Source organism: Patiria miniata, unplaced genomic scaffold (assembly GCF_015706575.1).
Source record: "Patiria miniata isolate m_02_andy unplaced genomic scaffold, ASM1570657v1 HiC_scaffold_29, whole genome shotgun sequence".
NCBI lineage: Eukaryota > Metazoa > Echinodermata > Asteroidea > Valvatida > Asterinidae > Patiria > Patiria miniata.
This window is the reverse complement of record NW_024037068.1, coordinates 27747705-27764475: the sequence shown is the minus strand read 5'-3', so window position 1 is coordinate 27764475 and position 16771 is coordinate 27747705. Positions and strand designations below refer to the sequence as shown.

The window sequence follows — 16771 nt, the reverse complement described above, 5'->3', positions numbered from 1 at the left end:
AGTCCTTTTTTCTCCACTTGCATCCAGCTGATCCTGAACGCTGTCAAATTTGACTGTTTCCAGTCATTCGGACCGCAATTTGTTTTAGTGAAAACATTGAGAGTCTTGAACGCATCCTCCAATATGTGACTCTGCATCAATCCTGGACACATTTCAAGCTGACAAAAATTAACAAAACATACATGTAGTTCTAAAAAAGGAGCGGGCATGCATCGATATGCGAAGTACAAGAGCCACCACGAAGGTCACCACCATGAAGGAAATTGAAGACAAGATCAAATTTACTGGATCAGTAAAGGTGAAGTTGATCTGAGAAATGGTGGTGTAGTTGAAACTGGTGGACCAGCTGTGGTGGAATTTGATGATGTTGTTGAACCTATAGTGGATGGGTCAGCAGGCATACCAGTGGGCACCAGTGGTGTGGTCCAACCTATAGTTGAAGGCACTGTTGAACCTAACTCAGGTGTAGTTGATGGTCATTTGAAATGAATCCTGTAGTACCGGTAGATGCCACTGTTGATGGTTCATTTGAAATGAATCCTGTAGTACCGGTAGATGCCACTGTTGAAGTGAACCCTGTAGTTGGTAAAACTGTTAATTGGGCCAGAGCATGTGCTAGTTAAGTGGAATCCACTGATCTTACCGACTTGGCAGAAAATACACCAGATCTCTAGTCACTGAATCTTATTTACACCATGCAGCATTTGTTAATGTGCCTTTACTTAAATAGAATCGAGCATACACGTAAATGCGTATGCACGTAGAGGGCAACAGTCTGAGCATTACAAACAACAGGCCACCATTTTGTCAATGAAATGTGGACGTGGAATCCGGGCCAAATTTGGGACTTTCAATTTTGGCAAAAAAGGATATGCCAACCCCAGCGGTAAAAAAAATTCTAAGCATTTTATCAAATTTTACTGGATTATATGGACATGCTCTGGTCTACATTAATTTACTCCTATCACTGGTTACGTGTAGGTAGCTTTTGTAGCAATTGGTTAGTGCTTGAAGCCGGTTGATGGAATGGGCGAGGCTTCATTTGAAAACAAAGGTGCTTGGCAGCACCGTCCACTGACATTTGAGTCTTTATCTCTTTCTACTGATTAAAATAGTTGTACAGTGTCAATCTTAGTACATGTATTAAAAGAATTGAAAAACAAAACATAACAAAAATCCTGTCATAGCGGACCACCATCATAACAGACTGTCATTTCAACTCACGTTTACCGACGGGAAAATATAAACCCAACATTTATACCATAGATGCAACTTTACAGATGTGAAAATTCTATGGCGTTGGTCTACAGGGGTTGTGGTACGTGATTGCACAAGATGATGGGTATTAATGGAAGCACATTCAATGTAGATGCATAGACACTGGGAGCTGCTATAATGCAAGATAATTATACTCATCTTGAATTCCAGAAAGACTAAAAGGGCAACCTTGGAGGATTATACTTCTTCTCACAAAAAACCCAAAGGGTTCCAAATGTCTCACTCATTCCTTACACACTCGTATGGGTTATTTCCACCAAATGCCTCCGCTTGTTACTAAAGAGTAACATCAAAAAATGTCCAATATGGCTCTATTCTGCTTCCAATGCCTATGCAAAATGATAGTTATGAGTGGTTATGTGATGTGTGTTTCTTTTATTTACCTGTTGTGGGCTTGCCATCAGTACCTGTTGGTTGTGTTGGTTCTGGAGGTGTTCTCCGAGGTGTTGTTGGGACTGTAAGTTCATGCAATACAGATATATAATGATGATGTTAATAACACAGGTGTGTTAAAGCAAACATGCAAAGCTCCATGTACTGTATTGTATAATTTATAACATCTTCCCCGACTTGGCACTGCAACCTTGAATTGGCATGAGTAATTACCAATCAACAAATCTATACAGGAAGAAAAGTTCCTTTGGATGCTGTTAGCACTGGCAAAGCATTTTCCAAAAATGATGACAGCATAAATTATTTGTATAATTTGGAAGACTCAATTGTTTAAATGATTAAATTAATGATTAAATTGTTTACCTACCATACAATTACATTTTCATGGGAAATGGGCATATCATAAATAATCTTTTGAGACGCATTGCATGTGATTCCATTCATGGTGAGATCATTATTGGAGTCGTGAGCTTCTTGCAATAGCCTAGCGTTAGGCCAGGTGACATGATAAAGATATTTTTTGGTAAGTAAAATAATCATAAACTTTGGTAAGTGGGTCATTCCACCGGGTTGGGGAACAAAGTGTGACATATGACCATATTAAAAAAAACATGAAAGCCTTGCTAGCAGTTACTCTACATAATATTTGTTGTACAGTGTCAATCTTAGTACATGTATTAAAAGAATTGAAAAACAAAACATAACAAAAATCCTGTCATAGCGGACCACCATCATAACAGACTGTCATTTTAACTCACGTTAACCGACGGGAAAATATAAACCCAACATAATTTTATACCATAGCTGCAACTTTACAGATGTGAAAATTCTATGGCGTTGGTCTACAGGGGTTGTGGTACGTGATTGCACAAGATGATGGGTATTAATGGAAGCACATTCAATGTAGATGCATAGACACTGGGAGCTGCTATAATGCAAGATAATTATACTCATCTTGAATTCCAGAAAGACTAAAAGGGCAACCTTGGAGGATTATACTTCAGGGTTCCAAATATGTCTCACTCATTCCTTACACACTCGTATGGGTTATTTCCCCCAAATGCCTCCGCTTGTTACTTAAAGAGTAACATAAAAAAATGTCCAATATGGCTCTATTCTGCTTCCAATGCCTATGCAAAATGATAGTTATGAGTGGTTATGTGATGTGTGTTTCTTTTATTTACCTGTTGTGGGCTTGCCATCAGTACCTGTTGGTTGTGTTGGTTCTGGAGGTGTTGTAGAGGTTGTTGTGGGGACTGTAAGTTCATGCAATACAGATATAAAATGATGATGTTAATAACACTGGTGTGTTAAAGCAAACATGCAAAGCTCCATGTACTGTATTGTATAATTTATAACATCTTCCCCGACTTGGCACTGCAACCTTGAATTGGCATGAGTAATTACCAATCAACAAATCTATACAGGAAGAAAAGTTCCTTTGGATGCTGTTAGCACTGGCAAAGCATTTTCCAAAAATGATGACAGCATAAATTATTTGTATAATTTGGAAGACTCAATTGTTTAAATGATTAAATTAATGATTAAATTGTTTACCTACCATACAATTACATTTTCATGGGAAATGGGCATATCATAAATAATCTTTTGAGACGCATTGCATGTGATTCCATTCATGGTGAGATCATTATTGGAGTCGTGAGCTTCTTGCAATAGCCTAGCGTTAGGCCAGGTGACATGATAAAGATATTTTTTGGTAAGTAAAATAATCATAAACTTTGGTACTTGGGTCATTCCACCGGGTTGGGGAACAAAGTGTGACATATGACCATATTAAGAAAAGCATGAATGCCTTGCTAGCAGTTACTCTACATAATATTTGTTGTTGGATGTTTCACTACTGCAGAAAGTTTGAAATCATTTCAATGTATTTTGCCAAAAATATGAGCAAAAAAATGTTATTTTGGACGTAACATTGACACCCGTGTCAGTGTTACGTCCAAATATGACATTTGTACCTGTTTTTTTTTAATTTCTGCAAAACATTACCCAAATTCACTTTGCGTACTTCTTACTATACATGCAACACAATAAGAAAAAGAGCAGAGATGATAGCTTGGTTGTGTGGACGTAAAATTTACACGGTGTAAAACCCAAATGTCACACTTCTATTGAGTGATTTTTACACCGTTACATCCACAATTGAGGTATTGCAAACTTTCTCAAATATTGAAAAACCCTTAGACAAATATTATGCTAAGCAATTGTTTAGAATGCATTGATACTTTTAATAATATTTATAACCAAATATATATGGATGTAACATGCACTGCTTCCCAACCCGGTGGAATGAATCACATACTTCTGGGAAGGTACATTGTAAAAAATGAATGTCTTGAAGTACAAATTTAGATGTAACTTCTTGTGTCACCGTGGATCCAGACTATCTTATTTATGTGCATTAGCTAAGTCAAAAAATGACAAGTTTAAAATGTTGAGATAGGCCTAATAAAATTTAAAAACCACTTTAAACATACCAACAAGGTGTTTATTGTTAGGGCCTATATATACAGGGTGACCCAAAAAATGCAACCCTCAAACATTTGCCTTAAAAAAAAGGCAAATTGATGAGATTGGTGGATTTTTATGTTTTGGGTATCAGATTAAGTATCAAATACTGAGAAAAAAAAATCATGAAAAAAACACTTTGGGTTGCTGAGAAAATGCCAATTACGTAAAAGTAGTAATTTTCCATCCGGTACACAAATACTTTAAAACAGTGAATATTGTACTGTAAGCCTACTGTGCAATTATCCTTCACTTTTGAATTACATATCTTTAATATTTTGATATATTTATGATGCTGTTAAAGGTTTTAAAATAGGACTCAAAAAGATGAGATACCTGTTCTGGTGGAAAATAAAAGGTCCATCAAATTCATTTGTACTCCTGTGACCCAGGCGTCAATCGGTGGGGGACGGGAAAATAAAAACCCAACATTTATACCATAAATGCAACTTTACAGATGTGACACTAGTATGGAGTTGGCCTACAGGGGCTACGGTACGTGATTGCACAAGATGATGAGCATTAATGGAAGGGGGTCTATCCTATGTTCCCCAATACCGATGTTCCCCAAAATCCTTAGGATAAGGGCGAGGGTTAGGGTTAGGGCTAGGGTTATAGGGTTAGGATTTTGGGGAACATCGGTATTGGAGAACATACATGTAGGTATGTACGCAATGGAAGCACATTCAATGTAGATGCATAGACACTGGAAGCTGAACTTGCTATAATGCAAGGTAATCATACTCATCTTGAATTCCAGAAAGACTAAAAGGGCAACCTGGGAGGATTATACTTCTTCTCACAAAAAAAACAAAGGGGTTCCGAATGCCTCACTCGTTCCTTACACACTCGTATGGGTTATTTCCCCCAAATGCCTCCGCTTGTTACTAAAGAGTAACATCAAAAAATGTCCAATATGGCTCTATTCTGCTTCCAATGCCTTTGCAAAATGATAGTTATGAGTGGTTATGTGATGTGTGTTTCTTTTATTTACCTGTTGTGGGCTTGCCATCAGTACCTGTTGGTTGTGTTGGTTCTGGAGGTGTTGTACGAGGTGTTGTGGGGACTGTAAGTTCATGCAATACAGATATAAAATGATGATGTTAATAACACTGGTGTGTTAAAGCAAACATGCAAAGCTCCATGTAATAAGTATTTCCATCAAATTCTTTTGTATTCCTGTGACCCAGGCATCAATCGGTGGGTGGGGGGGGGGAGCGGTGAAACAAGTTTCCGAATAAAAATTGTTTACTTATTTATTTATTTATTATCCACAACCAACAGCAGAACAAACCGCCAATTACAGGACTGGTTAAAAAGTATTATACAATTATTAAATATATATATATATATATATATATATATATATATATATATATATATATATATATATATATATATATATATATATATATATATATATATATATATATATATATATATATATATATATATATATATATATATATATATATATATATATATATATATATATATATATATATATATATAAACACAAATATGATCAAAAAGAATCATTATAAAAAATATATATTGATGTTATAAACACAAACTAAAATCAAAATATATGTATATAGGGATGAAACGAGCACTGTGAATTATGTGATAGGAGACGATTTCATTGGATATGCATATATAGATATATAAAATGCTAAAAAGTAATGGATAAAAAAAAAAACAGAAGACACAACGCACATATACTTTAGACAAACACAAAGACAACAACAAAACAAAATAACAAAAAGAAGAGAAAAAAAAGGAGAGTAAATCAAAACAACAAACGTAACTAAACAAAACAAAAACGAGACAAGACAAGGAAAACAAAGTAAAACAGAGCAAGACAGAACAAAACAAAACAAAAAACAAAAATCCAAACCAAGCAGAACAGAACAAAACTGAACAAAAGAAAACAGAACAAAAAAGTAAGAAAAAACTACACTATCTAAGAAAAAACAAGATAGCAAGTGTTTTGTTACGGAAATAAAAATAATAAAAACAAATCACATGAAAGAAAATAAATTTGAAAAGAAGTGATGACGGTATAAAAATATTAAAAGGAGTTGCAAAAAACATGGAAGATGTGTTCGTGTGCATGCCTTGTCCGTCGTGCTGGAGCATGTAACTTGTATGGGTTGGCATCTGTAATATTATAACAGTTATGGAAATGTTTATATAGAAACATACAATCATTGACATCTCTTCTGTGCTTCAGGGTAGGGAGTCTATACATGTCGCATAAATCAGGATAATCCAGGTTATTAACATCATTGTTATTGTTGAGATTCTTGTACATGAACTTAAGAAAGCGTTGTTGGACTCTTTCAATCCTGTGAGCCTGATAAGCAGATATGGAGTTAAACACTACTGTACAATACTCTAGATGGGGCGAGATAAGTGAACAATACATGGTACGCAAAACATGTTCATTCCTCAGTGAGCGAAAGTTACTTTGGCTTAAACCATTGCTATGACGTCACACTATTGTTAAAAGTGTGGATTCGGAACTACGAATCTGTTACGCTGGTCACAAAGTGTGGATTCGGAACGAAGAATCTTTAGTAAAGTGTGGATTCGGAATTACGAATCCACACTTTGAACACGTCAGACAATTGTTCTCTATAATGAGCATTAATAGGACCGTCTGCGTGAAAATTCCCTTCCGAAATTATCAATGCATCTTCCCTGTCAGATTCTTCGCCGTCACTGCAAAACCTACTTCGAGTCAGAAAGAAATAATCGTCTGAACTATCAATTTGTCAACGGAAGGAGTCGGGACAAATGTTGCAACCTGACGCCACTTTTTTTCTCCATATATCATCTCAATGAAGGGGATTCATTCCAAAAATGATAATAAGACATGAATCTGGGACTGAGAAATATCTCCAATTTTGTTAGGAAATACTTTTAAAAAAATTCTTGACTCTCCATAGACTTTGTACACAATCGCGGAAGTGGCGGCAGGTTGCAACATTTATCCCTAGTCTTTTCATCTCCACTCACTGTTAATGCCAATACTTCTTTTGACGCAATGGTTTAAGTCGAAGAATACACTCGCAAGTGTGGATTCTTAATTTACGAATTCACTCGGCGCTTCGCGCCTCGTGAATTCTTAAATTACGAATCCACACTTTCTCGTGTATTCTCCTTAACCTGCGATTAGCCTTTTTAATAACTGAATCAATGTGGGGAACAAAGGTCAGCCTGTTGTCAATAACAATTCCAAGATCCTTCTGCACAGTGACTCTATTAAGCATGTTATCCCCTAGAGTGTAAGTGACAATGATGGGTTTCTTCTTAAGTGACAGGGATAAAACACAACATTTATTGATGTTGAGGGATAGCTTCCAAGTTGAAGACCAAGACATGATTCTGTCTAAGTCACCCTGTAATGAGAATGCATCCTCAGGACAACCAATCCTGCGGGAAAACCTTCAAGTCATCAGCAAAAAGTAAACACTTATTGCTTAAGCGCTGAGTGATATCATTAACGAATAATGTGAATAGAATAGGCCCTGAAATAGAGCCTTGGGGAACACCAGAGGGCACGGTATTCCACTTTGAACAATGACCGTCAACAATAACTTTATGTTTTCTTCCAGAAAGGTAGATACGTAGCAATAGAAGAATACCTGGATGAACATTGTAGGATGAGAGTTTATACAAGAGAAAATCATGGTTGACACGATCAAAGGCCTTGGAGAAATCAGTGTAGATAACATCCAACTGCTCCCTCCGTTCAACAGCATGGTAAGCCTCCTGCAATAATGATTAGATTGGTGGAGCAATCTCTGCCAGAGATGAAACCATGCTGCTGCTCGGAGATGGCTGGTTGGACGTGACACATTGTACCCTATTAATTTTTTATAATGATTCTATATACAAACACAGTCATACTATTCATGCATAATACAAGTGCAGCTATAATAAACTTCACCCTTGACCTTTCCTAGGTACAATGCCACTGGTTCCCGGTCCCTCTATTCAATGCGGTTTGTGGGGCCGGAACCAGTCCAGGCCATGATGTCATCGGATAACCTCATGCTGGGGAAAGTCCCTTTGGCTCCCAGACTGGGTGTTGTTCATATAAATTATGCATAAACACACAGACCTTTGGCTTGGTACAGCGTCTGTGAGCAGTGAGGGATAAAGCTGCAACGATGAACAATGACTCGCAATACTTTACTGCAGCATATGTAGGCTGTTTGTGTAGCCAGTTGCCTGACAACCACTGATGATACATTTGTTTTCATCTAAACAGAGTTGTTATGCATCAGGAAATATAATCCCCAAAACTAAAAATATGTCCATAATGAAATATATTTCTCTGATGCATCTATTGCACATAATTATTTTCACATTTTTGGGCAACTGCCGATACCCTTTAGTGGGTCACATGCTGACCACATTCTCTGAGTCTGAGGTTTTCATGTTCGGTTTTATGTTCCTGTAAAGTCTGGATAATTGACCATGCTCCTTAGTGAAATACCACCCAATAGGCCTAACATTTCCTTTTAATGTATTTCTGGTGGTCTTTCAATTCTGTAAATTAATCGGTTTCAAAATCTGGAACACTATAAAAGCAGAGAGATTTCCACTGAGCACAACAACAAACTGGCTTAAATAATAATATAGCTTATTTTTAGCACATGCATATAAAATACATTTTTGGTTACACCTTCCAATGCAGTGTCGCCCTATCAATGTTCCAATGCCTTTTCGAAATTCAGTTTCCTCTTTCATCATTCTGAAACCAATACCAGATTTACAACAGAACGCCCACATGTACCGGTACTTTAAACCACATGAACCATGAGTCATTGGAAATCAAGACAATCTGTTTACAGATATTAAAAAAAAAAAAAAAGAAGCCATGTTTACAATGTTCCGATGTCTATGGTAAATACTAGCATGTCATTTTTCGTTTTAAAGGTTTTTTATGATGGAGTGTTCCCATATAGGCCCTAATGTATTGTCCATCAAAACCAACATATTTAATCGTAGGAAAAAATCCAATCATTTCAGTCTGAAGGGCTGAAGGGAGTAAATGACTGACCAAATACTAATACCAACTGAACTCACACAAAAATCTTGCCACATCCGATCAAAGCGATATATACATAGCTGATATTTTCAAAAAGAATTCAAACCAGACAAGTTATAGGGTAAACTGGGGTAAAAACGCCCATGGGGTAAAAAAGCCCACTTGATTTGTTTCCACTGCTAGTAAAAAATGACAAGATGAATTGTTCAATGGAATATATTTTTAATAAGTACAATGTAGATAAAAACTAATAATAAAAAGAATAAAATTCATTAACATATTTGAAGGGTACTTAGGTGCTGTTGAAAAAAATATTTAAAACAAGTCAGGTGTGTTTACAAACACAAATGCCCCGCAACTGTGACTGTTCCCATGACATAACACCACTCTTTTAACATCAGCTTACACGTACCGTACCTTGGTCACATGGAACGTTCATTGACAGCATTAGTGTCTTCTGTAGGTTTTATATGAGTTAATCCCTAATCCCTATGATCTCAGAATAAATACAAGATTGTTATTGTTTTAGCCACTGTGACCTTGACCCTTGACCTTTCGACCCCCATGCGATAGGCCTATTTGGATTACCAAGAACGATCCACAAACCAAATTTGAAGTTCACATGTGAAGAATTTCTCAAGTTATCCCGCTGACAAAATTTCTTTTGTTTTAGCCACTGTGACCTTGACCCTTGACCTTTTGGCCCCAAATGAAATAGGCTTCTTAGGATTGCCAAGGACAATCCACAAACCAAATTTGAAGTTCATATGTAAAGTATTTCTCAAGTTATCGCGCTGACAAAATTTCTTTTATTTTAGTCACTGTGACCTTGACCCTTGCCCTTTCGGCCCCAAATGCAAAAGGGTTGTTAGGATTACCAAGAACAATACACAAACCAAATTTGAAGTTCATATGTTAAGTATTTCGCGCTGACATGATTTGTCCGGACACACACACACACACACCCAGACTTGTTTCACATACCTTGTGTGGACTTTCCTTTCTTTTCGTGTAGTTAAGGAACACCAGTGGAAAAACTCATTTTTCTCAAACTGTGAAAACTCTTACAACCCAATTTTTTTTCAATGATTCCCTTTAGTGTTTCTCTTCATTCTGCTACAGATAAACCTAACCCAAAAATGCCTCTAAACCTGTTTTCCAGAAATGGGGAAACACTGTGTGGACGTGGGCAAGTCCACACAACGTCGGTGCTACCTACATTATGTGGACGTGTTTTGTTTGGAAGTCCACACTGCGTATGTAAGACAAGCTCACCCCCACCCAACCCAACCCAACCCAACCCAACCCAACCCAACCCAACCCAACCCAACCCAGTTTCACATACCCAGCCACCCACCCACCCACCCACGGAAGGACAAGGCGGAAACAGTATGCCCCTTCGGCTTTGCCGCGGGGCATAAAAACGTTTTTAAAAATGGCCGTCGAAGGTTTAGCCTATATCGCTTGAATTTATTTTATAAAAAAAAGTATCTTATATTTTTATTATTCTTTAGTTGATATATACTAAGAAGGGTTAATAACATAATTATAAATGATTACAATATTAAAATCTATTTTTTATATTTGCTTAATAATGTTTTTGAGTGGGCGTTTTTACCCCGGGCAAAATCAGGGGTAAAAACGCCCAGTACTTTCCTTGATATCAAACTCTATTACAGCCTCATTTATCTTCAAAAACCTCACTGTTAGAACTTTCTACAGCATTATGTTTGATGTATAAGAGTCCCACTACATAAATATTAAACAGTCAGGTGCGGATCCAGGGGGGAGGGTCCAAAAACAAACAAACCCAGCTCTGTCAAAAAAAAACAGTTATCATACAAATTTCTAAAAAATAAGTCGAACCCCCCCCCTGCTTATAACAAGGAAAATGTTAGGCCCCAAGTCTGTTTTTCTTTTTCCCCCCTTTGTTTTCCATTACTGATAATAAAACTATAACAAGGTAATTTGTAAAGTCCCAAGGAGCTTGTTATTTGGTGTTCGACTTTACATGTATGTGTCCATACAGACAACAGCACTTTCTGAACACAGAATATACCAATGTAACTTTGTGCTCCTGAGCTCGAAGTTAAATAAGGAAGAAGACAACAGACAGTCATGACAGTAGAAACACTTATCTTTAACTTGTGTGTGTAAATTTATTGAACAGCAATAACAAGTTATAACATTCTTAACTGTTTTAAAACATAATTTTTTAAACATGAAAAATGCCCTTTACATGCAACAGTACTGGTAAGAAATAACATAAATATCTTTATTGAGTGAAATCCGTTCTTGATTTAAAAATTAAACAACTGGCCATAATAACACATCTCTTTCGACAACATCAAATGCATTAAAAAACGTTTTGAAAAATTTAGCCCTGTGCCTTCTAACTAGAATTTGAACTTGAACAAACAAACTGATCATATTTCACTTAATATGCTGCGCGAAAGAGAGAAAATACTCAGTTGGAGACGCTTACAAACAACCCTGTCTCAACATATAAAAAAGTGAACTTTCAACTACAATAATCTGTTATTAAAATTGAAGGAAGTACTTTTTCCATGTGCATTGCATTTTTGCATTTACAGACTGATTGCAATGTGGTTGGAAAAAAACATAAAAAAATAAAGGAACCCTGTTGATAATACGATTAAAACCAGAAGTTTTTTAAGAGAAACAGAAGAACAAGTAATTGTTTCATTAGCTGCAAAAATCTTGTTTTGGAAGCAAATATTACATGAGCTGATATAAAGCATCAGAATTATAGAACCATCTCAGAAAATTAATATCAGGAGCCTAAATTTTTAGAAAGGTTGAAAGTCCCCATCAACCCCATCTTTGTATTTTACACTGCTCCATATGAACCATCATGGTTTTTTTTCTCAGTCACCACCGCTATACCATTAATGCCGTGCTCAAAACAATTAATTACATGTAGGCATTCATTAATTATGCATTATAGCCTTGTGGTTGGCTACAGCGTGAATTGGGTCATATCAGGTCGCCTACATGTACAAGGTCAAACACCATAACAAAGCCAATGACATGAATAATGGAACAAATTGTCACAGTACCCCTATGCCTGCAGTTGCATATAGTTTAATGAAGAGGAATTACCTCATCAAATGGCCAGGTCTCTTTAGACACATACAGGGTCAACAAATACTGGAATCAATGCATATGTAATATATACATGTAGGTCACAAACTGAAATGCATCAGTGCCGTATCAGTAGAGCAATACATGTACACAACAGGTACATATACATGTATATTGTAGTAGGTCTATAAAATAAACAAAGTCCTGTGGTCAGTGAACAGTGACCTCATGACTTGAAACACCAAGCAGACAGTGCATTGACCTGACTGACCATACACAAATAAATAAGGAGGACATTGTGGTTAACATGTCAAACAAACTTTAACTGTCAACTGTTAACCTCTTAAAGATATATTCACTAATCCTGTGAGAATTATTTACAGCATGCAATGTCAGATAACTCCTGTGGAGAAAATTAACCTCAATCTAAATGGAGGGACTGTTTACAGCACAACACAAAGTCACAGAATTCAACTGCAATGACATATTTGACTATCTAGGAAATTGGGAGTAACATAAAGTTATGACCTACAAGGCTACACTGTAGGGGTCTGCTCATACATGTAAGTCCAACGCCTCATAGGTCCGACGCCTCATAAGTCCGACAAAATCGCATCCACTAACCAAATAAAGGCCCATAAGTCCGAGCCAAGTCATACATGTATATCCGACGCCTCATAAGTCTGACGCCTCATAGCGCAGATGCCTCGTAGCTCTGATGCCTCGTAGCTCCGACGCCTCGTAGGTCCGACAAATTAAATGCCTCCTTTTTCCGAGTGGGACCTATGAAGAGGCGTTGGACTTATGAGGCGGAATAAATAAATGTTATGCCTCATAAGTCCGACGCTTCATTCGGACTTGTGAGGCGTCAGACCTATGAGGCGTCGGACTTATGATACCGCCCCACACTGTACACTGAACTCACCCCTTTTCAGTCATGCAGTATTTTGATTAATTCAAGAATTTGAAGACCTGCTAATGGGATTTCATTTGATGTGATTAGAAAACCTAGTAATATCTGTATATATAAGAGAGAGAGTTTAACTCGGCCTCCCAGACGATGTTTGCTCATGAAATGATCCAAGACCGCGGGCTCCCGCGGTGCCACAATCGCTCCACGAAAAAATGCGGAGGGTGTCTTCCGCCGGGTCGGACACTTCGGGTCGTCCTGATTTTCCCGTACGGACCGGCGATCCGTTTCGTCGATTTTTCGTGACTGCGTTTTGCGCAGGAATTTGCCGTCGTGTGCGCTTTCACGTTGACTGCCTGGCCGCCTGCTGGCTTTTTTTCTGCGTGTCTAGACTGTGCGAGGTCAGCGGCTTCGACGTAGGGGTTGCGTTTACGTGTTCTACTTCGCTGTTTTGCAAAAGAGTTCACCAAACAGTAGCATGGGGTGACCTTCGCAAAATATTTTTTCTCCATGGAGCGTGGCCATCAAGTGTCCCTATTCTTTCATATGCTTCGCTTGCCGCCCCTGCGCCGAGTGCAATGAATACTCAGAAAGACCACACATTAGTATGCCTTGCGCGGTCTGACCAATCGAAAGTCTACACTGCGTAGTACTTCCAAGCTATGCGTAAAACCATCGATGGCAACGCATACTGCAGCCTGCTACACACCCTGGAAACGAGGTTGGGTCTACGGTGCTCGCTATTTGCAGCACAAGCATATGACGTGATATAGTGCTCTGTTACTTCCATCATGTGTTTTATCCACCAAGGCTGACCGTTGTGAGTTCGCTGCTCGCCACGTATAATTCAGTGTCGCGTTATAATTTCAGGGGCCTGTTTGGGATCAACGAAGGATTGATGCATTGCTTCAAATACCGCGATCTTAAAAGCAGTCACAAAAAAAAATCGACAAAAAAGTGTCCGACCCGGTGGAAGACACCCTCCACATATTTCCACGGACGTGAAGCCGTGGTCTCGGATCCTTTCAGGAGCAATCATTTCTCGGAGGCCGAGTAAAACTTGCTCTCATATTGATGGTTGAACCAACTTGAATAAAAGTTGAATCGACCTTTTCCTCGCAGATGGTATCGCAAATTGTAAGAAGTTCAAGTTTACGTTTGTTGAAGAGTCCAATACTGAAACTTAATTATGACCTTCCTCCATGATTCAGACCGTTTGTAATTTTATGGTACACTCAACATTTTCATTTCAAATGACACCTTCACGTTTAATTGCATTATGATTTATATTGTCAAAACTGTACAATCAGCCTTCGCCTGTGTACTACAGTAACCTTTTCACTATGTTTTCCAAATGCGACTGCCTCACAAATGCGACTGATTCTATTGCTCAGAATACATGTAGCCGATTCAATTACTCCAAACTCAAAACTTTAAAAGATGATTTTCTGCTCAAATTGGTTTCAGTGGTCAGAAATTGCCTCAGATCACACCACAGAAATTGCTTTACTTTAACTACATGTCTCCCAACTATATCCCCCATTTACATTTAACTCCCCACATTTTCATCCCCAACACTACGCCCTACCCGATCTATGATCGGTAAATCAGCTGGTACACCATAAATGGCTTCACTGAATTCATTAACATTCTGTCCAAAGCTTTCAGGTTTTTGGTTGTCTTTGATCTGTTTCTGTGGTGAATACAGGACAGTGAACCCTTGCAATTATTCAATATACATGTACTTTACTTTCAGATTAATATGCGAGTACTATTGTACAAATACCTTTTTTTAGCATGGATTGCACACTGTCGGTTATGATGGACTCAGTTTTTCAGGAAGGATGGAGTTACATTTAATCTGTCTGACCATCCATCTTGATTTCCTGTTTCAAATAATTATTTGAACAGATTGTCTTTTAACAGCCTGCACCTCGATCCTTGTGTATTCACTGCAATTCACTATGCATTACAAAAGTCATTTTAAAAAAAAAACCTGTTTCATTCAAAGACTCCCCAACTTATTTATCACTTTAACCTATATTTCCCATGATAATTTGAAAAGATAACTTGGATTGAACTTGTGAGCAATTTCTTTTTGAATGGGAAGCAAACCAATTTATGAGTTAAGTTGAATGAAAATCCTTTTAACATGTAATTATGTTGTATTACCTATACCAACTTTATTACTTAAAGAAGGAAATATGACAGACAACAACAACAACTTTACACACTTCATGTGTTTGCAAGGGGGAATGCATAATCACACAATGATGTACTGGTACTCTCGTAATGTATAAGTGTACTTTCAGGGATCGTCTCAAAATCTTTAGCATTTCTTTATAGATGCATGCTTTCGAAATTGACTGGGAACACCATTTTGTAGACACATTTAACTGTCCTTGCTTAATGCAAAAAAGTTATATTCACAGGACGTATCGATGGGCTTTCCCTGGTAAACATCAAACCATGTACATGTAACTGAGAACATCTCATATTCCCAGTATGTCATCCTATTTAACACACTCTTTTAATTCAACAATATTGTAAAGCAGAAAAACTGAATTGTTGGATTTTTTAGTTGAACAACAAGCTAGCAAACCAATCCATCGTTGAATCTGCACTGGGATAATGTACCGGTATACTATAAACACATGCTTCAAACTCCAAAGCTATTGTAGCGGCAGCACTAAATCAATTTCGAGGTGCAGTCTTTTAGGTGTCGTAGTGCTACTACTAGGGGTTTCGCAGGGGGTCACAGGTCACATCTAGGTCAAAGGTCGGTGACTAAGGAGTAAACAAGGGTCTCTACAGAAGCCGTTGATTATAACAACAAAGTTCTTTCTCGCATTTATTCCATGAAAATGATTGATGATCATGACGATATGATTCGCAAGTCTTCCATGAAATGATTCGCACTGGCTTGTGAAATAATCCGCAGTGGCTTCGTGAAAACTGTGAATGTATAAACAAAGTAAATATCCTTAAGTTCACAGAGTATTACATGAATTATAAAAGCATCGTACATAAATCATCACATAGTCCAAATTCCTAAATTCAATGGTTAAACATATACGAAAATCACACTCAATTTTGAGCTACAGAATGTCAAAACTGATCGCAGAATTATCTATAAAATGAATCAAATATATGGTTTGCACTTTCTTCTCAAGAATTATAAGTGTCTCTAATTTTACCTCCTTGCATCCTTTCCCTCTTATTTCAGTTTGTTGGGTCTCAAAAGAGACAAAACCTCAAACGATTCTCAGAAAATATCGTCCAAAGATGTCTGACATGAAGGGATTTTACATGTGCTAATGTGTGTTTGTTCGTGGCTCAGTTGTGTCCTCAAAAGTCATCTGACAGAGGGCGTTATACACAAATGCAAACTTGTGAATACATTAACAGCTATTCTATGTGCATACATGTACATGTAAGTAATGGATTCAGCCCTTAAATTTGTCTTAGCAAAATATTACATTTGAGCATGCTGG

General features: G+C 37.5%; 1 protein-coding gene across 3 annotated transcripts in view; it reads right to left on the bottom strand.

The window, feature by feature from the left end:
- Nucleotides 1-1476: 1476 nt before the first annotated feature.
- LOC119735502 (mucin-2-like) overlaps nt 1477-16771 on the bottom strand; it is a 60107-nt gene continuing 44812 nt past the window's right edge. Inside the window, exons 7-9 of one of the 3 annotated variants that reach the window (XM_038209210.1) lie at nt 5195-5266; nt 2856-2927; nt 1477-1733 (exon numbers count right to left, since the gene is read on the bottom strand). In XM_038209210.1, the coding sequence (XP_038065138.1) occupies nt 1654-1733; nt 2856-2927; nt 5195-5266 (224 nt within the window). In that variant the 3' untranslated portion in view covers nt 1477-1653. Of the gene's footprint in view, nt 1734-2855; nt 2928-5194; nt 5267-14762; nt 16233-16771 lie in introns of those variants that run through there. The other 2 variants (XM_038209211.1, XM_038209212.1) reach the window with 2 other exon arrangements.